A 24,516-nucleotide genomic window follows, 5' to 3' on the forward strand; every position below is an offset into this window, starting at 1 on the left:
AACCTGGAAAAAAGTCACTTGGATAAGAAGTGGACTGTAAGTGAGGGACAACGCAAGCCTAAAATTCTGAGGGACAACTATATTAACAATAAAGAAAAAAAATAGCACTTCACAGGATTTACTACATTTATAGAAGGGGAGATTGAGACATTCTATAGCAACTGTAATTACCTCGTGGAATCACCACTGCAACCAAGACAAAAAACTGTTTAGACATTTAGAACATATCACAGACAGCAACAGCAAAAACAAGACCAAAATCAGATAAGACTGAGGGAACGGTTACAAGAAGAGAAAGAGATGAAGTACCTCTCACGGCGAGTCTTGTCCAGCTTGTCTTTGAGCATCAGGATCTCCTTCTGCAGGGTGAGGTGCTGGCTCTCGGCGTCTCTCAGCTCTTTGCGCAGGGCCTTCAGCTCAGTGCCATGCTGTGCCTCTCTGCGTGCCAGCTCTTCCTCGTACAAGAGTGTTTTCTTCTCCATTTCTCCACGCAAGCGTCCCACCTCCTGGGTCTGGTCCACCGAAGCCGGAGCAACAGGGGAACCGGCCTGCTTCAACTGGAGGGTGGCGATGAGGAGAAAAGAGAACTTGGTGAAATTTGCTGTTACAGATGAGGGGTAGGATAGTATGGAGTAAAATAAGAAAGCTACCAATAACGATCTTTGTATCCCCACAGAAAAAGAAAAAAACACTGTCGGTCTCAACTTTTAGAAATGCACAGAGACCCTGTTGAATACGAGTTTGTGTTCTAATGTGTGTTTGCGCACTCACTTTGAGCCCTTCCAGCTCCTCTTCCAGCTGTCTGCTGTACTGCTCGTTACGCTCTCTCAGCTTCTTCTCTTTCTGAGACTCGGCTGCCTGCTCCTCCGCCAGCACTTCCATCTGATGACAGATAGACAAGCTCCAGTGACTGGATGCAAGAACATGTACACAATTTCCCCCTTCAGGCACGCATAGCAACGTAACAGAAGAGTAGGGAACCTTTAATACATGTAACATAACACTATACTAAAGGAATATCTTAGAAATAAAAAAAAGAGAACAATTTCAACATTGAAACTGTAACAATGTTGCAAAACAAATTAAATCAGTTTCATTTTCTGACTTTATGCTCAAAATGCAAAAGGACACTTCTCCCATGATGCTCATCAGCATTAAAAGCCTACAAGGACTAAAGTCTTCCAATAAAGTCATTGCAACATTGTTTCCAATTAACTTTGTAAGTATCTCCAGTAATGAGATCTAGGTGGAAAACACAGACAGAGACGGTAGCCTAAATTGTGTACCAACCGGTGGATGGAGACAGAACAGGGTGTGCTATGAACCACAGGGAGTCTACTCTACCTCCTTCTTGGCCCTCTCAGCCTTTCGCACCTCAAGGCGGAGAGCCTCAACCTTCTGACTCTGGCTCTCCATCTCCTCCTCCTTGTCGCGCAGCTGGCGAGCGAGGCGCTGCTTTGCAGACCTGTGTGGACAGTTCAGAAGGACTGAGAATGTTGTACCGAAGTAAGAAAAAACATGAAGCAGGGGAAACCTTTTATTGAAGAATCTGAGGTAAATATCACACAATGAGACAAGCTCATGCATACAACTGGTGCATTATAAAACACATGGACACACACTGGTATTGGGTTGGTATTCATTAAGGAATTTTATCAGTTGTCATGGTCAAAATAGCAATACACCAACCAAGGCTTGACTGAAGTAAAATGGATAAACAGGGGTCTTGAATTTCAGAAATGATGAAGAAGAGGGATTCTACCTGAGGTCTGTGAGTCTCTCGTTCAGCTCAGAAAACTCCTGCATGGCCAGTTTTCTCTGGCCGTGGGCTTCCTTCAGCTCCTTTGACTGAGACTTTAGCTTCTCACTGGCATCCACAAGGTCCTGAACAGAAGAGAACAGAGAAAATAATCATTTCAGATCTCCTCTGACACATTAACACTCTGACAAGTCCAGCTTCCGCATTTAGAAATCCTCTAAAAATTCATCTGTGTGCCTCCAAATCTCATGCCTTTAAAATTACACAGGACATGACCAACTCTTGTTGTTCGTGCTGCAAATTGCTGCCGAAGCGGGCAAGCTTCTGGTTGGCTTGCAGCGCCTTAGCTTCATTGCTTGCAACCCAACCATACATAACCCGGCATTCCTCAGCTAAAGGCTTACGCGGTAAGCTGCCTTTCAACAGGGAGCAAGCTTCTCTCCACCTGTAACAGCTCTCCAAGTCCTGCAGCGTCTCACTTGGACTCGCTTGTGCTATGTTTTCCAACATGTCTTTACAAACTTCTCAGCTTGCAAACATCTCATTTGATCCGTTTCCTACAGCGTATGCAAATTAGCTGTACAGCCTAAACCCCGCAAGTACTCAGAATTGGTTGGCACTGGTATGGGCTGTCTGATCTTTTCTTTCTGAGACTTTGAGAGGTGTTCTGTAGATTTAAAGCAGATATCCTCAGCCATGGCACTGGTGACTGACTTTCCTCATATGTCTGAAGCTTGTTTTATAGTTGACGCGTCGCTCACGGCGCGTGGCGTCAAAATGGCGTAGTCGTGCACCAGTCAACATTTGTAACTTGGCGCGTGCAGAGAAAGACAAACCGGATGGACCAATTCGAAAACAGGCTCAGCGAGGAAGTGCGTCTGTAGTGCTTATGCTGCACTGAAACAGCATAAGCAAGTAAAACAGCAGACTGATCTGTTATTATTATTACTATTATTGCATCCTGAAAGGCAACGCTAATTCACAAGTATGTGACTTTTAAGGTAACACAATACACTTAAAAGTCCTGTAACAATATTCTAAGTACTATATCAGACTAGAATGGTGATAACACACCTATTGAAATTTCAACTCATCAGCTATTATGTAAGCAGAGGTGAGAATGCTGATCATTGATGACAGTGCTACTCTTCCTGCTCTTGACGGGGGCATTGTTTTCTTCTCCACTTTGGTCATTTTAGAGTAGTTAGCAGTAACTCTCACCTAGCAGCGACACCTCTGTGACGGAGAACATGCAACTACTGGCACATCGACTCACGCCACTATATAGGGCCGGCATGACACCGTGATGTCATCAACACAGCTCGCGCGAGCCATCGCAGCAACCATACTGGGCCCTTTATGGACTTTAAGGTAAATATTTGTATAGCCCCAGAAGGTGTTGCATTTTGGACCAATTCCAAACTAATTCTGATGTTGTCAGTTTGTATGTACTTGTGTTGGACTAATCTAAGATGATTTTCCTTTAATATTTAGTTGAATCACTCACGAGCACTTTAAGATACTCGGAGTAATATACAAACATGTCAATGCTATTTCTTAGTTTATGTCTGAGTTAATAAAAATTAGCAAACATAATATTCCCAGCAGAAACTAAAAAAATTAAATAAATAAATTTAAAAAATGAATCCACAGTTGGAAACGACAGTGCCTGTACCTTTTGTAGGTCGTCCCGCTCCTGCGTAACTCCCCTCATCTGTTTCTCCAGATTCTTGATCTGTTTAGATGAATCCTCCAAGTCCCTCCGAGCAGACGTCACGTCCTCCAGCTGCTTCTCCAGCTGGCCCGAGTCTGACACACACAATTATGCACACTAAGTTACAAATTTCTATGAAAATACTGATGTGTGGGAGGAAATCTAAAAACAGGTGTCTTTTTACTGTTCTCCATTATTAAGTGTCCAATATAAAAAAGAAATGAAAAAAGAGAATCCTAACCGGCGATTTGCTTCTTGAGGATGTCGATCTCGCTCTTCAGGCTCCTGATCTCTACCTCCTTGTTAGTGCTGAGTGGCCCCTCACCTGTTGGGTGCTGCAGAGCCTGCACCGCCTGAGTCGACTCTGTAACGGTTAAGCATTTGTGTTTTTCTTTGTGTTCTTCTTCTTCTTTTTTTTTTTTTTAAAACAAATCAAGCTTGAGTCAAGGAAAACAGGGTTTATAAGTGTAGAAAATGTGTCTGTGATTCTGTGTATGTTAGAAAATATCATCTGTGCATGTATGTGAGCCTTCTTAAGTACAAACTATATCAAGGTGTGTGTGTCGAGAAAAACAATAACTGTGTTAATAGCTCCTCTCTCAGCTTCAGTTTACGATGCGGTTGTGCACATATATGTTATTTGACACATGTACACAACCAGATGCACTATTTCTTCAATCTAACCTTGCAGCTTGCGGCTCAGCTCTAGTTTCTCCTGCTCCAGACGGCGTATTCTCCTCTCATAGGCCTCAGCGGCCAGGCTGTCCTCTAGGCTGCGTTTGACATCCAGATCCAGCTGGTCCTGCCCAGCTTTACCTGGCTGCACTGCGAGCTGTCGCAGGCAACCTCGATCAGATAGGGTACTACATGGGAAGGGGACAGGGACAAAGTTAGGTACAAAAGATAAAAATGTGGAAGGCATGAATCAATGAAAAAATATAAAGCAGTAATAAATAAAGATAAGGCAGGTTTGGGAGGATGATACAGATACAGGTGGGAAAAAGACGGGCCGAATGGTGATAGACATGATAGAAAAGAGAAAAAGAAACCAAAAGGAAATGACAGAAAGAGCGGGATAGGGGAAACAGGAAAGGGAAGTGGACAAAAGAGATAAAGATGAGTTGAAAGATGAGAATAGAGGGAGATGGGACTGTGAGACGGAGAGAAAGAGGGACACAAAATGGCAGGGGAAGAAAAAAGAAAGAAAGAAAAAAGAAAACACCATTATCACTGAGCCTAGCAGAGATAAGGAAGAAACTGGTGGGTTTGTTGCTTTCTCATGAGCAGCACTACCGTGTGAGGATCTACAGCACATCATGAACATCACCTTATTAGGGCGGGAAGATAATTCAGAACTTCTGCACTTCTTCAGATGGAGTGACAGGAACGTTGCACAGTGAGCTTTTAAAATGACTCATTCCAAATGAAGCCACAATGGAAGGCTGCTATTGTTAATCTCTGCTCTTACACATCTTCACATTTTCACTTTTGATAACTGGCAGAAACTGCTGCTACCGTTTCATTCCAACCACTTACAGTCAAAATAATGAGTGCCAAGAAAGACTTTTGGAAATTGACACACGGCAAAAGCCCAAGCCTAAATTAGGCAGCGGGGCAGGGGGTGGGTCATCTATTCATCTGTTTCCTTGGTAACACATACCATTTACTTGTATAGGTGAAACCCACAAAGGGCAGGTGGTGGCCAGAGAAGGCAGTGTGAGAGGGAGGTGGCATAGTCTCCTGAAAAGGATTTAAAAAAATTAATAAATAAGACAGAAAGAAAGTCACATTTACAATGTAATAGAAACTGTTATTAAGGAAATCTAACATTTGTAGTCAGACTCACCTTAAAGCTATGATATAAAAAAAGACAAGAAAATACAACAAGTGTTTCTTGATTTTTTCAGAAGCTAAAAATACTGATTTGCGACTTGTCATTGAAGGCACCGCCCTCCCCCACCACAAAAATAGACGTTGGTTATAAAAGTATTATCTTAAGCATAATTTCTTAACATTAGCCACTAAAAACAGAGGAGGGAAGCGACAGTGAAGTTTTAACAACTGGGACCAGGTTCAGCAAAGTATCATCATTAATAATCAGTACCAGCAGACTGTGGCTGAACTGCAGATGAGGAAATTTAAGTCTCTAAGAATAAAATTGTCAATCAAGTGTTTTTCTATACATTTTTGAGGAGTTTGCTGGGTAGTCTTGTAATAGATCTCGGGCCAAATAAATTTTTATTCAGAAAACCAGCTAAAAAAAGAGAGAGAACACGTCTGCTTGTAAAAAATCCATTACCGAGTTCTTTAGGCAGTCATCGTCCACATCAAAGTTGGAGGTATCCGTGGGACTGCTCACTTCTGGGATGTATGGGGCTTCACATAAACGAATGTTGTCCCAGTCGATTCCTAAAAACAGGTGGAATGCAAGTTGGTACATTTATCAATTAGCAAACAGATAGTAATACTTTTTCTTTTTTCAGTTACTTTTAGGGTCATGACTACAAACATGACAAAAAACACATACATAGGAAAAAGAGGGAGAAAAAAAGATTAAATATGTTTTTTTGTTGGTTTTTTTTGGGTTACCCTGTGTACTAGAAACAGAAACATCTCTTAACACAGAAGACACTGAAACATCTGTACAGATGAGACCATCTTTACCGGTGAAAAAGGGGTGTTGCTTGAAGTCCTCAATGCCATTTTGGCCCAGTCTGTGCTCTCGACTGCAAATGAGCCGGCGAATCAGATCCTTCGCGTCCTCTGACACGTCTGTAATCTGCTGTGGGAACTGAAATCGCTCCTGTGTAAAACATTTGTCAACAGATAGCGGGGGTTTGAATGGGTGTTAAAACGGATAAAAGCTTAGCATTTCTGTTGGCGATGTTGTTGCTATAACCTCACCTTGTGGTTCATGATCTTCCCATAAGTTTCCACCAGGGATTCAGCATAGAACGGAGTCTCGCCATAGAGCATTTCATACATGCAGACACCAAGTGACCACCAGTCGCACTCGGGTCCATACTTGCCTTTCCCATCTTCCATAGCCTGGAGGATCTCTGGGGAAATGTAGTCTGGAGTTCCTACTGCCACTGAGGATTGGACCTGGCAGCGGAACAGAATAAATGCCACAAATGATCCCCAAAAAGCCACATAATGCGCCATATGAGACAGTCTCAGACTTACAGAAACAAGCAGAAAACTGTAGTGTGTAAACTCAGTCTGCATGCTACAGTAATAAGAGGGACAATGGTGAGAAACAGGCTGAAGTCTTTGAAACACCAAAGATAAATACCTCCGTCAAGAACATATTTTTCAAACCTCTTTTACAGGTTGAATTCTCCTCATCTGCACTGTTTTTAGGGTTTATGTTTAATGAATTTGAAAGCCTTTTTGTGTACTTCAATGCTGAATCCTGAGTTATACATGAAGTTCCATTTCATAAAAAAATTTTTTTTTAAACATTACTGTCCTAATTAAATGCCAAAAGTCTGACAGTTGAAGAGAAAAGCAGATGTTGGAATCTATCCATCATAAAGGCATCAAATTTCTTTTTCTGGAAGTTGCCTACATGTACATACAGATGAAACTTTGACATGTCACATAACCCCATTTTTAACCTTTGAGACTTTCTTTGATCTGTCATTTCATCCTGTCGTTTCTCTTTTACGTAACATCAGGAGGCACAACCTGCAGGCACAGCCAAGCAGCTGAACCACACACTCCTCCTGGGAGACCCCCAGGGGTTGACAAAGGGGTTAGTAAAACTCTGGTATGTTTGCTTTGGACCAGAGGGAGCAACAGCAGCAGTGTGGTAAAAACTTACAGTCCCGTCCTCCATGAGTTTGAGGCAGGAGCCAAAGTCAGCCAGGCGGATGTGGCCGTTCATATCCAGCAGAATGTTGTCAGGCTTAATGTCCCTGAAAGGAGAGGGAAGGAAAAAGATGAGGGGGTGGACAAAGGGAGGAAGAGAAGGAAAAGTCAAACTGAGCAAGCGATTCCTGAAGAAGATGAAGAAATCGAGACATCCATCCAATTAAAACAACCTACGAGACATCCAAAATACGCACAATCGTCATCTCATATTCCGGTGAACTCTAATCAGATATCATCAAATTAAGTTACGTGACTTGAGGAAATTTGACTGCCTCCATTTGCTTGTGAACCTCGTGAATGCTAATTCAGATACATTTGTGATTAAATTAAGTGCAATTTCCTTTAGCCCATTTATCAGCAGTGTGACAACTCTAAATTGACCACAAGAAAGAAAAAACAAAGATAAATAGTAGGGCCTGTGTTGTGGGAATTTGCTGTTCATATAGTGTGTGTGTGTGCGTGCGTGTGTGTGTGTGTGCGTGTGTGTGTGTGTGTGTGTGTGTGTGTAGGGCACAGCTTGAAAACACAAACATGCAATCTGTTTGAGAAAATATGCAGCACACAAATATACTCCCACTCGCCCAAAAAAAGCCTCATGTCCTTAAGCAGACGTACTCCCTTTTTCTTTTTCATACAATATCTGATTGAACAGTGGAGGAAGAGGAGGAGGAGGACGGTGTTCCTCATAACACATTCTTTTACAGATGTGCTCATGGTGGTCACTGGAGATTGTCTTCTCACCCTACATCTGTTCTGCATTACTACTGCCGATGATGTGTTATATTACAGATAAATACCGTGGCTTGATTCTGTTCAGCAGATTTAATTGTTACTTAGAGCCAGAATATTTTTTTGTTTGTTTGCTTTTCGGCTGCTTTCCCTTCGGAACTTTCTCTGCTTTCCCAGCACATTTCATTTTCAGAAATAATTTTCGATAATCAGAGGAGCTGGAAGACGTACAAACCACAAGCAGATCATATTGTATATTCCTTTAATCTGGCCGTTATTTCATCGATTAACTTGTTTACTGCTTGGTCAGAAGATAATCAGTCAACTGTCGCAGAGGAACAAGCCGCTTTTCAGTCAAAAGTGAATTAAAAGTGGCATTTTAGCTGGAACAAATTTTGAAACAAGTAATGAGTACAGTTATGTGCAAAAGTCCTGAAACACCCCTCGTTTCTTCATATCAAAACTATGCAAAAGTGGCAGGCCTGAAAAAACCCATCTACCGCCAGTGATGAACAGCGATGAAAGGGATGTCTGTAAGAAACAGGGAATAAAATCTAGTAAAGACCGGACACAGGACCTGAGATATGCACCTGGCCCTTCAGCTGATCCTTCTACTGCTGACTAAAGCCTCGTCAGAAGTGGTCTCAAGCAAAAGGTGGCTGTCAAGAAGCCATTCTTAAGGAAGGGAAACTAGGAGAAAAGGCTGAGCTATGCCAAATGACTGAAAGTGGACTGAAAATCAGTGGCAACGGGATGAATCCTCCCCAGAGCCCAGACCTCAACATTATTGAAGCGGTATAGGAACATCTTAACAGAAAACGAACCAAAAGGCAGCCGACATCCAAGAAAGAAAAACTGCTACCCTTATTCAAAATTTTCAAGGTGATATTTAGAGAAATAAGGGCTCACGCAGTGCTGATTTTTCTTTCTGTTGATCAGAAGCAACTGCTGAGACTTTATCATGTCTCCCAACCTCTAAACAAAAAAGTAAAGAAACACGTGGCCCTTAAATACCTGAACTGTGTGAAATTTGTGTTTCTTTTTAAAAATCTTTATACGTTTCCAGTAGATTTTCCAAAATGATGGTAACATAAAATTCTAGGTTTCCACAACATATGCATGAGGATCTTGTCTTCCAAGGAATGAGGAGCAGAAAATCTTTTAGGGATTTAAACAGGGGGTCACTGTCAGGTGGCTTGCTTAGTTTGAACTACAGGTAACGTGTCTCGTTTTTAAATATTAATTTATCAGATTAATGTTTGACAACGTCAGTTATCACTGGCTTGGACTGGTATGAAACAGAGACAGAACTGCATTCCATCATTATGACTAAATATAGATTCTGTCCTTGTCTGACCATTCCAGTGATTCCCCCTGAGGGCAGACCTCTGTCGGGCTCTATGTCTGAGGTCCTCTTATCAGCACACCCAACTACAACACGCCTCAATGCACCTGGTGTTGTAACATTTGTAAAAAGAAAAAAATAATTAAAACGAGAGAGAGAGGGAGAGAAAACCATATAGGTGTGTTTTAAAAAAGCACACAAGTAAAATATATACAGCTAAACACAAATGTCACCAGTTAAGGGGATGCCGCCACACAAGCTTGGCTAAACACTCACACCCTGGATGTAACAGGCTTCTAAGCTGAGCCGGTGCTATTTCTGCGCTATGATGTGAGCACGGCTCGGCTAAAATAATAAACCTGATGTTGAACACAATCACGTACACCCAACACTTCCTGTTCCCAACTCATGTGCAGCAACAGCTTTGTAATGCTGATACTAATGAGCTGAGGATCGACGTATGCAAAATAAAGCAGTAACCACTCGTGCCTTTGAGTTATTTAATGGTTGATTGTAAAATTTAGAACTTTAGGAAGTAATAAGGTTAAAGCTTATAAAACTTCCACACATATCTTCAAAAAATGGGTTTTTAATGATCAAAATGTACCAAAGACATAAGACTGTGCCATGCTGTGTATTTTTATTTTCATTTTAACATTTTAGGAGTGAATAGACAGAAATTGGCCAAAGACAGAAACATTAAAGGAGTTTTTAAAGCCAGAGGTCTCTTCAAAGCCACATGTTAAGCCCCTGTCATCCTCCAGTAGTGTTAATAGTCTCATCTCATGGGGATGGAGCAGGGGGAGGGCCAGCTATCGGTCCTCTTAGGAGATACCACTAAATCCCCAGTCTATAAAACCATGGATTAAAGAACTATGTGGACTCATGTGACATAGAGACACATTACTGTCAGGCTTCAAACATTTATATAAACTGATGCTTTCACCAAAACAGCATTTGCATCATATGTTAGTAACAACTTTTCTTTAAACACTTGACTGCTCACAGATGAGGTCCAGATTGGACATCAATCCCCAAAGTAGATACTGAATTTTAGATGGAAACCACAAGTCTGGAGTAACTTTACACTGGCAGTCAGAAACATACAAAAAAACCCTGACAGGAAGTATACTGAAAGGTCAGAATGTAAAGGTGCACATTCTGTTCGTCTACAGATTGGTAATCTTACTTTGCAGAATGACTTTCATAGATTATGATGCTTAAGTGTTTGAAAACCACATTGTTCTCTCACAATGTACTTTGCTAAATCATAATGACTCTGACACACACTGACATTTTAACAACTAGGAACCTTGGTGTGACATAAGCTATCACAAGAAAAATGTACAGCCTTTGCCTTATAAATCTAAAGTGCAACAACCAGAATGTTTTGAGTCTTTTTTTTTTTTTTTTTTTTTGCTGAATCCTGGACTGAATCCTGGACTCCAGCAATCAAAGTCTGAATGTCGTGTTTGACAAAAAGCTTAAAATAATTAATGAAATAATCACAGAGGAGTTAACCATCTCATCATCTGCTATTAATAAAATGCAAGAAGTCAAAATTCAATACTTAGATTAACTTTTACAACATCATTGTGTAGGTTTAACGTTAGTATTTCTCACTTTAGAAGTGTCTACTCACTAATGTGGATATCCTGTACACTGACAGGCCCAAGTCCCCTGCACACTGAATCTGGATCAGCTTGATGGGAAGTGCAGGCCTAACAAATCATGAATGACACCCGTAAGACTTGGACTAGACTGCCAGCACGTGGATCTGTGGGAGGGTGTGTATGTTCATGTACAGGTGCTTCCATTGCTGCAGGGCCTTAATCTGCTCCAGAGACTTCTGGTGTGCCAAAGAGCAAAGAGCATGTGCTGACCCTTGCCTTGCTGTATGTGTGTGGCGGGGTAAAGGGATGGGGGATTCTGCTACTGATAAACCACTTAGTACTTAGCAAAGCCCCTGTCTGCTCACGTCCCCGTCTTCCTGTTTTAAGCAACAATACATCACTCAAAAATCAACTGTACTTTATTACTCACTGAAGAATCTGCCATTCTGTCTGATTTGTTTAACCTACTGATGGTTAAAACCAGACACAAACGCACTTAATCAAAACAAAGTGAGGCTGACAGAGCAAGAACTGACTCACATTTAGCCTTCCACTTCTGGACAAACCAAAACTGAAGGTAATGTTAGGCTAGACAAGTTAACACATCTAACTTGGCTACTGTGTCACAGGGATCCTGTGGTCTTAAGGAGCATCGCAGAGACGGGAATAGAGGAAGGTAATCTCTTCTAAGACCACAGCATCCATCTGTGAGGGCCATCTGGACGCCATCCCACAACAAACACACACACGCACGCACACACAAAATGAGACCAGCAGCAACGCTAGAAACTGCAGAGACGAGGCATGTCCACATGGCTCTAATGAAGCGTTGTTAGCTAATGGTTCAAAGAGCTGCGGCCTGTGTGACAAACACACACACAAACACACCTCCCCCTACCTCAGGCTGAAGACCTCTGATATTTGGAGTAACCAATTCAGGGCAGCTGTGGCTCAGCTGATAGAGTGGTTGCCTTCCAACTGGAAGGTGGTGGTTTGATCCACAGTGCATCCATGTGTCAGAGTGTCCTTCACATTGACCCCTCAGAGAAAAAACACTACATACCGTCTATAGAGTGCAAATATGTGATAAGAAGCGCTGTACAAGTGAATGGGTGAACAAGAAACGCATGCAAGATGCTTTGTGGGATGTCTACATAAATGTGGACAATAGCTGTGGTTACACAGAGAAATATTTCCTCAGTCTGATTAAAATAATTCTGTTTAGAGGCTCAAACTTAGCCACTTACATGGACATTATGTGATGTGATCAAATAAGTTCTATGCATTTAATCAGATCTGCTTACCTTATGAAAATAAAACAGAGGGAAAAAGGTCAAATGTATTGCTAAAATTCAATTTCATCAATAGAAGGCGGCAAGAAATCAATATTTCCAACTCTGCTCTTCTTTCTAATTAATCAGCATTTTCAGCAGCACATCCTTTTCCTGCGGTTGGTAAATAGGTGGCAAGTACAGTTCCCCAAGAATGCTCCATATCAGAGAGCAGCTGCTGATGGATGAGAGTCAAAGGCAAATATTGGTGGGAGAGAATTGAATATTTTTTAATGTCTCAGCGGTTGTTGATGAAATCATGCATGATAATAGAGAGGCATATAGCCCCAGAGGAGGTGACCCCCCCACCATGTTTCTGTCGCTGGGCTATTATCATCATTATTAGTGGAAAACCAGGGTCCATGTAAATGCAGCTAATGTGACTGAAGCTCTTTGACAAACAATGATTAAGTATGATCAATGAGCTCGGAGGAAACACATGGTGATCAATAGGAAAACACACAAAGGCTGCGATCAATAGGGCACACATGAGCACACACATAAACAATCATTCAACAGTCAATCCACTCAAAGCAGATGTCACGCTTTAAGCTAACGTTATCAGTACAGAGGAGTATTTTCAGATTTACAGTATGTCCTCACAACAAATCTCTGCATCTTTATAGCTACACGCTGCTGTTGTTCTCCACCAGCCCTTCTCTCATCAGAATCTTTTTGTCCCTCACACACACACACACACACACACTCTCAGGGCAGACAGATGTGGCGCTAGGCAACACAAAGCCATGCTGACTAGGCCCATTGAAACGTTTGTCAGGGTCCTCTGGGAGGTCACACAGATCACTGACCACTGAATAAATGAACGAACGCACACAAACACACACACACACACACACACACACACACACACACACACACACACACAATCTCCATTTGCATCTGATGAACACACGCTGTCTCTCTTGGGACTCAGCTGAAGGGGACAGAAGGTTGACCTCGAAGCTCTTTACTCCTCATTTCTTTCATCTGGCCTCTTTTCAACTTCATCAGTGTCAACAGGACTGAAAGAATAAATTTTCAATGGGCCGGCGTTTTGGTCAGTTCAAGAAAACAAGGCTGGCTTACCAGCCACTTTGTTCAATTCTGATTCAATACAGATCAGATTGGGAAGTTCACACTTCTAATTTCAAGTGCCCTGCATCTGACTTTCATGCGAGCGTCACAGCATGAAACAGCATCATTTGTAGCAGTGACATCAGAAGTATTTGACGCACCACACGGGAGGCCATTGCTCCAAATTCGCAGATGACATTTAAATCTAGAGGACGGTAAACATTTGTTCAACTGTATTAGAAAAGACAGAGGGGGACAAGAAAAGACAGACTGCGGGATTTTGCTGTTTCAATGGCTCCAGTTCGACCCTACATTTCTCCTGATGTGCTGGCATCAAAGTTTCTCACTGAGCCCTGCTATACAACTACGACATTCCCATTTAAATAGCCAAAAGTAGCCCAATTCTGTGTGCTCGGTGAAATTGGATGTGACATATTAATAGAGTTTAGACTTTTTTTGTTCGTCTGACATTAAAGCCTTTAAATTACAGGGTGAATACATAATTGCCCTTTAACTGATTCATTAGAATAGCAAAACATAGTAAACTCACATGAAAACTATTGCTATGATAAACACACATCCTGATGTACACGCAAGCAAACACACAAGCTCATCAGACAGGACTAGCCAGCAGAACACACCCTCCTCAGGGGACCTGCCCGGCTGTCTCCACCCTCCACAAAGCAAGCAGAAAAAAAATCTCCCACGAGAGTGTGTGTAAGTGAGAGCACAGGAGGGGTTGGGGGGGGTTGGTACAAGAGGGGGGAGGTAACAGCACCACAACCCCACCCACACACCTCCTAAACCCATCATTACTGTCCCAATGCGTCCACAAGGGGACCAAAAGAGAAACAGTGCCGTCCCCTCCACCCCACCCCTTTTTCCTTTCCATCCACTTCTGTCGTTGCTGCCACCACCAACCCCCACCCACAGCCCCCAGATAACACCATGTAATTAGTGGCTCCCCACTCTCGTCTCTTTCACTCCTGCTCTTTACATACATTTATATATACATATCACTCTGAGTCAGTCGTTGTCACCCAGTGTGTGTATATATGTCTGACTCTGCAGTGGTGTATTACAGATCTGAGTAACTGCAGACACACCCAAAATACCAAGCCGCCTGGCTTTATCTTAGCCTTTCTCTGACCCTCCCTTCTTTCCCAATTATCTCACATCTTTTCCTCTGTCTATCCATCATTCTCTCGCTCCTTGCACTGTGACGAGCCCCTCGGCGAAAGCGACATTGTAATTATGTTAACATGCCAATGTGACTACTTCCTGTCAGAAAAAGCCTCGTATCCTGCTCCCAAGGGCATCTTCAGTTGGCTGAAAAAATTATTTTGCCATCTACGTCAGCAAAGAAAACAGTTTCCCATGCTATGCCCTGTGAACAATGTGCTTTTACGTAGTTTAGTTATGAGCCATCTTGAGACAGGAACAGGCCTTCAATAGAAGAAAACCAGTAAGAGCTAACATGAGAGCTAAGGCCAGAATGATCTGATTGGTTGATTTTTTTGCCGTGTTAATTTCATAGAGTCTATGGTTAATTTCATCAGGAAGAATGTACCAAGTGCTAATGGCGTATTTTCAGAGCACCCCTGTTTCACAGGTAACAGCCTGTCTTCAGAGAACACCCCCCTTGTTTTAGCCCAACCCACTAGAGACAGGTAGATTGATGAACGTCCACGTTATCAAACATCCGGTGGTTTGCTGAATATTTGTTTTTATTTTGAGCGTTTTATTAACAGTATGTCCTCCTCTACCATCCATGTCAAAATTTCCAAGTTAGGCAGAATTTTACCAAAATATATGGTGGGAAAATAGTCAAATGTAAAATTTGCAAACAACAGTTTGCATATCACAGCTCGACTACAAGCATGGCCTATCATCCAAAAACGGTAATATCTCGATATTATAGGCTATTAATATCATATTAAACATATTTCAATATGCAACAACAACGGCAGCATCCCTCAGATACACCCAGACCACGCTGGATGTTAAGCCTCCTCCATCATCCAAACGGAATGCAGTAATGCACAGCTTTATTATCTTTGCCCATGTCTTGATCTGGGATGCTTAATAAAGATAATTTTCCCTGAATTGCCTTTTGTGTTTAACTGCCTTCTTGTGCTTATATCAGTGTATTTTTGACAATCATGGGCTATTATATTACGCAGATGCATGTGATGCAAAACGCTGTGAGAGCCGTCAGACTCGAGTTTGCCCTCCGGCTGCCGATTAGTCGATTTTTTGTCGAAATTTCAGGGTTTCAGTCGACCAAGAATTTCTTTGGTTGATTACAGCCCGAGTCTTTATATTGTTCTGCAAACTGCACAGATGCAGGTGGCAAATCTCTTCATCCAGCCTCTCTTTGACTGCAGGTTTCTAGCGAGTGCACAGTTGTAGCCCTCATAGCATAGTGGTAACAGAAAATTGGTGGGTTTAGAGCTGCCCATACAGAGCCTAAAGAACACATCAGATGAAATGCATGTCATTTGGACACCAGCAGATCTTCGAGAATTTGCAGATGCTCAAATAGCGCAACACTGCACAACTTGCTTAAGTTTAAGAAACTTAATTCCATTACATCTCAGAGGGAAAATAATACTCTCAGATTACTAAATTCACCTGACAGCTACAGTTACTACTTTTCAGGTTTATATTTGAGAAAAGCACACAGTATGTGTTAAATAAAAGGAAAAAAAAGTCAATTAATAAAGCACTGCTAAAGGTTAAACAACCACAGCCTTTTTGTGCCCTATTCCTTTAATCTTTAAAATGATCTTTTAACTTTGTTTTATTCACTACAAACTTGTGAGGCAAATATTTGGTATTTAACTGTGAATGCTCCACTCCACCAGCTAGTCTCAAGTTATTTTCCTTTCCTTTTTAAGCCACTACTGTTTCTTTTTTGGTTATTCACAGAATAAATAGCTGGAGCCAGCGCCGCATCATCGTGTGCTCGTCAGCTTCGTGGAATTGGCTGAGTGACACAGACTGTTTAGACCCTGTGACCTCCTGTGTTACCAGCTCCGAGAAGTTCTCAGCAGCAGACAAGCTGTAACCCCTATTCCGCTTCCATACTTGCAATGAAGGCTCATCAGTCCCATCTTGATTAGGAAAAGGGCCGCTAACTATGTCTAACATTTACAGCTGTGAAATTTTCACTCAAAACAGCTTCCTACTGTGGCAATAAACAATGCTCTGGTGATAAAAGTTGAGCATCGGACAAAGACAAAGCTCTGGCAAGGTGTTGCATTACTAACAAAATGATCATTCCCTGTTGATTTGGCACTACTGAGGACCACTTACACCATCATGTACAGGTTTTCACCCTGTGGTTTAATACATAATTATTGGGATTGCAATAAATATAACCACTTGTATATCTGTAACACCCCATTTCATCAGTGCTGGATATTGAAGAAAGGATAACGACTACTTCTTTTGCTATTGCAAGTTGTCTGTAATCATCATTTCTCAGAGTGCTGACATCCTGCCTCTAAAACACGTACATAACCTAATACACCGAATAATAACTCAGATCTATTAACCATCTTCGGTGATGACTGAGGAAAAACATGTGCACGCGCTCCCACGGTTTTAATTTATTTTCATTTAGCTGCTGTGGCTCCCCACAGCTGGAATACTTCCCATGCTGCAGGAATAGTGTAAATACACTAAACATCCATCATCGGGATTTATTGCTCAGTGAGCTGCTAGCCAAAAAATTATTTAAGTTGCACAGATTCTCCTAAAAAGCACACACACAACATTCCAGGGCCTCACCTGTGGACATAGTGGAGCTGGTGAACGGAGTCGATGGCCAGCACCATTTCAGCTAGGTAGAACCTGGCCATCTCCTCTGGCAGGCGGTCCTCAAACTTACTGAGCAGAGTTAGCAGGTCACCACCCACATAGTAGTCCATGACCAGGTACTGCAGACAGTGTCAAAAAAATAAATAAATCACTACTTCAAAACAAAGAAATCATAGAAAAAGAAAGTCTAGTCACAAAATAAATAAATATACCAGACTTGGTTTCTCCCACCCTCCACCATTTTCTACGGCTTTTTGCCCTTTTTTTCTCACAGTATCTTTACAACAGAGGCAAAGAAAGCACCTAAATGGTTTTACTTTTCAAGATTTATCTAAAAATAAATGACTGGTGGACAGTGGTGTGTGTGCAGGGGAGTGTCCAGCATTTGTTGTGAGAATATGGGAAATGGAATGACAAGCAGTTCAGGCATTTGAACTCAGGGTCATGGAGAGAGGACAAACTGTCAGGTTACAGAGAGAACGACTGCCTCCGGCAAACCAGTAAAGCGAGACAGAGTTTGGCTCTCAAATTCTGCCTCACTTCAAATTCATTCTTTTGGTCGTTCACTAAAGGTTTCTTGGCCATGTTTACTTCTGTTGCCCAATTTCCTTCAATTGAAATTCATGTTGTGCTTTGTGGTGAGAAGTGAATGTGCTGGTTTGCCTCTTGCAGTTTACAGCAGTTGTGTGGAGGTGGAACTCTGCTCTATAAATGAACTGACAAGAGAAATAGCAAAAGTGTCACATCCACTACCAGCGAAAAACTAAAGTTGTTACTATAGACGGTAAGGAAATACCATATATACAGTGATAGGCCTTGGTTGGGGGGGGTTGTTGATTTGGCAGTATATAAATAAAACTGAAGTGAGTTGAAGTGAAAACTTCCATTAGCGACAAGAAAAGTCTGCTCTATAAAATATCATTTACACTGTTTTCGGGTCTCTTGAATACGCAGGAATTGTTATAAAACTTCATTTTGTTGTTTCTCTTTGAATGGACTCATTCCTTTCACACCAGGAGAAACGAGACGATGCAGGAGTACTTGTTATTACCCAATGTGAGCTGCACAAGCTCAAATAAGAACTGAGCAGAACTGAGCTGAGCCCATAACCTCCAAATATGTAGGATTCTGTTCCACCAGATTCACTGATAATGCACCATTAAGCTAATTAATCTTTAATCAAGAGGCAGACTCTCAGTAACTAATAGAAAAAGCCAGAGGCATATATAATAAGCCCCATTCTGCAGGCTGAGCAGATGTCATCACACAAACATGGTTACAAGTATTACAGTGAGAGGCTCATCTCACTGCGCTGCAGGACTGAGAGGTTCAGGAGGTCCTCTGTCCCCACAGCCATAAGGCTTTTTAACAGGGACTGCTGACATGTTCTTCTCAAATTTATTTATTTAGCCATTGATTATTATTATTTGTAGTACTAGTATTGTTGTTGTTGTCTAATATACAATCATTGTAATTATTTATCTTTTTTTTTTTTTTAAATCATTTTTTGAGCTACTTGACAAATTTGAATTTCTCCCACTGGGGGATGAATAAAGTATTTTTCTATTCTATTTCTATTCTATTAGAAGAGACCAACTCCTGAGCAACTGAGAAAAGCTTGTATATTTCAGTTCCCTGCTAAATCCCCAAAATCACTCTGCAGAAATCGATTCTTTCCCAATCAACCTATTAGACAGATTGTTCTAGTTATTTTTCCTCTAATATATCATGTAGAGAGTGTGACGGAAGGAGATTCCCATGTTACCAGATTGTTGTCGTCCTGGAAGGCGTAGTGCAGAGTGGTGATCCACTGGCAGTCCCCATTCACCAACACATCTCGCTCCTCACGAAAACACGCCGTCTGATGAGAGATACAGACAACTTTACACTTCAGTGTATGCATGGCAACGACGTGATGTCAAAGGTCACAATCTTCGACAGGACTGCACACTTTATATATATATATATATATATATATATATATATATATATATATATATATATATATATATATATATATATATATATATATATATATATATATAGTTCAATGCTTTTATGCATCTGACATGCTGACGGCACAGAAAACAAATCTGACAACCACAAAGTTTGAGAGTTCTGTAATAACCTCTTTTCATAAACTTCATGTAAACAGGAGTGCAGGTACACAATAAGCATGCTTAAAATAAACTGTATTGTAACTGCAAAAGCAGTAGTGACAGATAGAAGTGATTATTAGCTGCAGCAGCTATAATTCAACTCAATGCAAACTGAAACCAAAACAAAAATATGTGTAATGAACACAATTTTCACCTCTGAACAGCAGTATGTTTTATAAAAAACTAAACGACACTTTTTAGTCAAAATGTTCTGACCAGAGAAGAGGAAATCACTTAGGCTGAGGAGAAATCATCTTCCAATGATGTACAGTGACTACAGTCTAATGTACATCTGTTGGTCTGCACTGTTTCCCATGTCCAGGCATTTACACACACAAACATCAGGGAGCAGTTTTATCTTATGACGTATAAGGCATGAAGATCGGGGACCCTGGGGACCAACAGGAATGTCAGGAAGAGGTCGATGAGAAAAACATGCATCGGCAGATCGTGCAGCTCTGCAACCGACGTGCTCTGCAATCTAACAACAAAAGTCTGATTTGAGTGCGGATAAATTAAAGGTGTGGTTTCTCTTGACGACGTGATTTTTTTTTATGGTTTGTTTTAATGAACCGCCCTTCCTTCCTGGTCATTATTTTCTTGTAAATTTTCCCAAAACGGGGCAGCGGGCTGCTGCTTCTAACCGGGGCTAATGATGGTGCAAAAGAAAGGCTCCGTCATACTAACCTCTGCTCGCTTCAACATCTCCCACTTGTTGAGGATCTTCATTGCGAATACCTTGTCAGTGTTTTTCACTTTTACTACTGCAACCTGTAAAAAGGAAAAAGAAACAGTTTAATCGTACATGTGGCAGAAAAGCCAGGGGGGAAAAAATGCCAAGTGACAAAAATAAATTAATAAAAATACATGGCTCAGCTTTACCATCTTATCCTGAAGATTAAAAGAATTGGAAAAGGACAAAAGTTGCACAAGCGTAAAAATGTGTAATATCACAACACTGTCACAAAAAAATATATATCAAAGAGGGCAGAGAGACGCTTGAGAAACTGGTTCATATACTTAGCAAAAGTGCTGCAGCTATATAATAATTCAGTGATGCTGGAAAAGAGAGTTCAGAGATTAACTTCAAAGAGCAAAAGAAGAAGTTGAAGAATAATAAAAACAGTGACACAAAGGTAAGTGGAAAACAAGAAGTGGGGGGAGGAAAGACAAGAAAGGAGTAAGAACAGAAAACAGGTTAGAAGAAGTAGCAGAGCCAAGCATGAGGGAAGGAAAAAGCAGGGACAGGAAGCCACCGCAGACGCCACCAGACAGCTTTCATGCTGACCTAAATGGCCAACAGACACACATTACACGAGGACACACTCACATTCTTCACATACGCAGCTTTGCACTGATGGGCATTTAAATGTGAGTCATGTTTTCTATTAGACAAGCCTGTGGTCAGAAAAGAATATGTTGGAACAATCTACTCTCCACGGATGCAGAGGATTTGTAAATGTGCACAAATCAAAAATAAGTGGAGAGATTTAAGCAGATATGATGATTCGAAAAGAAGTTTCTGATATCTGATAGTGATCGTAGACGCTGTGCTTGCCTTTAAAATCACAAATAAGCAGCCGAGTGAGAAAGTCTGTGTCAGTGACTATGAAAGCGTTCCTTCACAAACTAAAGCCTACCTTACAATGAGATACACCAGTAGAGACTCCACTGAGTTGAACTAATCTTCCTCGTCTACCTCATTCTGATGTCAATAAAACACCTGGGCAGTTTTGTGACAGGTATTCTTAGACCTGCCACAATACTAAAGACAAAACTACATTTCAGTGTGTCGGGCTGTATGCCTTCATGATTAAATCCGACCTAAATGCACTATGACACATATAACTGCATACCCAGTTTGTTTAGAGTATGCACACAAATGTGTGGCCATTACAGTCACTATAGTCCACATTTATATGATGTAAAATGACAAAACTAACAGTACGGCTGAACCTGAAATATCTCCGAGACTAAACAATAAGTTTTAGTGGATGTGAAAAATGCTGATAAATGCCAGGAATATCATGAGCCACCAGCTTTTCCTTTTATAGTTGCACTTTTTAGTCTTTTCTTACCCTGTCAACTGCTCAGTTTTTTTCAGTTCACACTGTTTAATACCTTATTGTACCATCTCAACAAGAGAACAACTGCCAACTTTCCCTTCGCTGCTAATTGCTAAACATAGCCCTGACAAACTTCCCCAGCTCTAGTTTTATATTTTGCCAAAAAAGGAGCTGCACAGACTGCTGTGACAAACCCCTTTGAGCTGACGGCCAAAGCATGCGTTTAACTAGCGTGCTCGCTTGTTTCTATCATTTCTTCCAATATACTGCCTCGCATTGAAGAAAAACAACCAAAAAGAAATCCTCTTACTTTGACCTCCTTTGACAAAATTAAAAGGTTTAAAAGGATCTTGCGTGCAAATTTGTATTAATTGATGAGACAAAAAGAATCATAAACACGAGAATTTTTTCCATGAACGCAAACACATAGAAGAGTAGTGAAACAGAGGGGTCTGCAGTCTATTAAATTAACCAGGGGAATGCTGCTAATGCAATACAATGATAACATTCCTGCAGTGTTTGGATTTCCCCCAGTGATCCCTCACCAGAGGAGAGGAATGAAAGAGGAAGACAGGAGGAAAGGGGGAGTGTACTGTTCTTGGCAATGCCTGGCTGTTTTTGTCCTTTCCTCCATCTCTCCTCTCTTCCCTCAACTGTTTCTGTCTTCACTTCTTCCTCCATCGCCAGTCAGATCTCTGCTTTAAGAGTGTTCACAGAGTTTACTTCAGAATTCCCGTCTACATTCAAAAAGAGAGCTCGTGTGTTGCGTGAGTTTTCCTCCTCACACAGCTGCAGATGATTCGCCGGATCAGAGCATTGAATGCGTCTCCAGACAGTTTTCTTTTGGTTTTTTTTTAAAAATCAGTTTGCAACAAACGCAAAACAAACCAAAGCTGCTGATGCAAAAATATTCAACGAGTGAAGTATTGTTTTAAGACTTAAATAAAACAAAAAAAAACAACTACAGCTATTTAGCTGCTGACGAGTCACCCAATGTGACAAGCAGCTGAAAAATGTGTAACGATGTCTGATGGTTTGACCTTAGCATTGTTTACCTCAAGCTTAAACCACTTACAAAACAAGGCTGAGCACTATGTAGTCCATTTGTGTTGCATACGAAGTAAATGAGCTCTAATGGGAGCACTCTCACAGGCAGTAGACCGGGACACACTGGTCCATTCATCAGTGGAGCTCCACAACGTCACATACCTGCACCATCTCTCTTGTCTGGAGCTGACAATAAGAGGATGTAATCAAAACATCCTGCAGCCTTCTCGACTCCCTCTCCGACTCAGTTTTTTTTCTTCACTCCGTTCTCCTCGGCCCCTCTCTTTCTTTGTCTGCTACCCCCATTTATTTCTACTCCGAGTTTTTTTTTTAAAACAGTTTCTCACAGGGCCGATCCATAATATTGTAATAAAATTTTGAGTTTGTTTGGAGTGAAATACAGTCAGATGACTTCTAATTCGTCATCCCTGCTAATGTTTTCTTTAGTTTTCGACACCTTTCAAGGGTCTTATATAGCAGTGTTTAAAAACACACTGAAATCTGTGTTAGACTGCTGATAAAAGAATTAGAACAGATCTGTATCATCAGAGCAAACAGGCCTCTCTTGAGAATAAGACCCCGTGTCACTATGCAAAATGTGTAGGGATGCATAGCTTTTTCTAATATACAGTCATGTAATATAGAGAGTATAGAGAGTTCTAAGCTTTTAAAAATAAAGGACAACATGAAATGTCCTTACCAGGTCTTAGAATCAGGTAAATACAATCTTAGATGAACATGTGACATACTACAACAGCACGTCATCAACGGAACAAAAACCACCGAAGCAGTGTGTGAAAAACTAAGAACTTGTGATTCACTTACTTTTAGTTTACTTGTAGTTTATTCAGAAGCAGCTTTACAACAACTGCTTCTCTAAGGTTATCGATGATGTCTTTCCTCCTTGGCATTGCGTTAATACACACCCGACCCAGACCAGCAAAGTGAGAAAGTTTTTCTTTTATAGAGGTGCTCACACTCACCAATGATCAGTTCAATAAGTGAAATTGATTAGCAGCGGCTGGCTGCTGCTCACCAACTTAATTCCTATGGAAGCTGTAAGGGTGGACTTAGTTTATCACACACCGCTTCTACATTTTGGCTTAGATTTGTTAAATGTGTTTAAGTACAAGTGTTGTTGTTCATCTGAGATTGTAAGATTTAGAAAAAAATATTCAGAAAGAACCCAAACTATACAAATATTGCCACCAATTGCAAAAATCCGAACTCATTTGTCAGGGTTGTGATCATTTACAGACTGCAGAATCTTGGACAGAGAACTACAAGTGTGACAAAAAAAAAAAATATTCGGCAGCTTCATGCCGTAGCCAACATGTCATCTAACTGTCCTCACAAACACACCATTCAATCTAAGATTTTCATTCAGCTTTAGTACATTTCTGCGTTTCTGTTTACACACATTTCTATCATGTGATTAAGTAGTAGAGCCATGGGACAATCATGATGTCTCTCAAATTAATTTAATTTCTCTGCCAAGCCAAACTTGTACAAGCAGCTGGCTTATTAAAAGGCCAGTGGAAAGTTACAACAAGGCGGCACCGTTCTTGGGTCACATTGCTGAACACAAACCTGTAATGCAAACAGTCAAATGACTCACAGATGAACGTACCAGCACTCCCTGCTGAAGCTCAAGTGAGCATGTTATTTTGTAGTTGGTGCTGCAGCTACGTGCTGGCAGATGTGCTCAGATCTATTCTAATTCGTTAATCTATCACTTTCCTTATTTCTATCTATCAATCTCCTAACAAGGTGTTTTAAAAGGAATTCACAAACTGGTTTGGGCAAATGTGTGATATCACTTTTAGAGATTGATGTTTGGAATCACCCAGCATAGATGATGGTGAATGCTGAAACCAAATAAACAATTCTAAGGTAAAAACTGTTAGCTCGAGGATGCAGGGTTTTTTTTGTGGGACACTGACATTATGCAAGACTCTTGTCTGTGGAACGCTATACC

General features: G+C 41.1%; 1 protein-coding gene across 4 annotated transcripts in view; it reads right to left on the minus strand.

Moving 5' to 3' along the window:
- The window catches only part of cdc42bpab (CDC42 binding protein kinase alpha (DMPK-like) b), a 73,851-nt gene that overhangs the window by 18,281 nt on the left and 31,054 nt on the right, over window positions 1-24,516 (minus strand). For all 4 annotated transcript variants that reach the window (XM_072362486.1, XM_072362485.1, XM_072362484.1 and 1 more), the window contains exons 3-17: window positions 20,113-20,196; window positions 19,032-19,127; window positions 17,237-17,385; window positions 7,300-7,393; window positions 6,378-6,578; window positions 6,138-6,276; window positions 5,773-5,882; window positions 5,134-5,213; window positions 4,158-4,336; window positions 3,715-3,837; window positions 3,435-3,568; window positions 1,763-1,884; window positions 1,345-1,465; window positions 772-882; window positions 310-557 (exon numbers count right to left, since the gene is read on the minus strand). In XM_072362486.1, coding sequence (XP_072218587.1) covers window positions 310-557; window positions 772-882; window positions 1,345-1,465; window positions 1,763-1,884; window positions 3,435-3,568; window positions 3,715-3,837; window positions 4,158-4,336; window positions 5,134-5,213; window positions 5,773-5,882; window positions 6,138-6,276; window positions 6,378-6,578; window positions 7,300-7,393; window positions 17,237-17,385; window positions 19,032-19,127; window positions 20,113-20,196 — 1,991 coding nt within the window. The remainder of the gene's footprint in view (window positions 1-309; window positions 558-771; window positions 883-1,344; window positions 1,466-1,762; window positions 1,885-3,434; window positions 3,569-3,714; window positions 3,838-4,157; window positions 4,337-5,133; window positions 5,214-5,772; window positions 5,883-6,137; window positions 6,277-6,377; window positions 6,579-7,299; window positions 7,394-17,236; window positions 17,386-19,031; window positions 19,128-20,112; window positions 20,197-24,516) is intronic.

The sequence above is a fragment of the Leuresthes tenuis genome, unplaced genomic scaffold, assembly GCF_036924035.1.
Source record: "Leuresthes tenuis unplaced genomic scaffold, fLeuTen1.0.hap1 SCAF_13, whole genome shotgun sequence".
In the NCBI taxonomy this organism is placed as follows: Eukaryota; Metazoa; Chordata; class Actinopteri; order Atheriniformes; family Atherinopsidae; genus Leuresthes; species Leuresthes tenuis.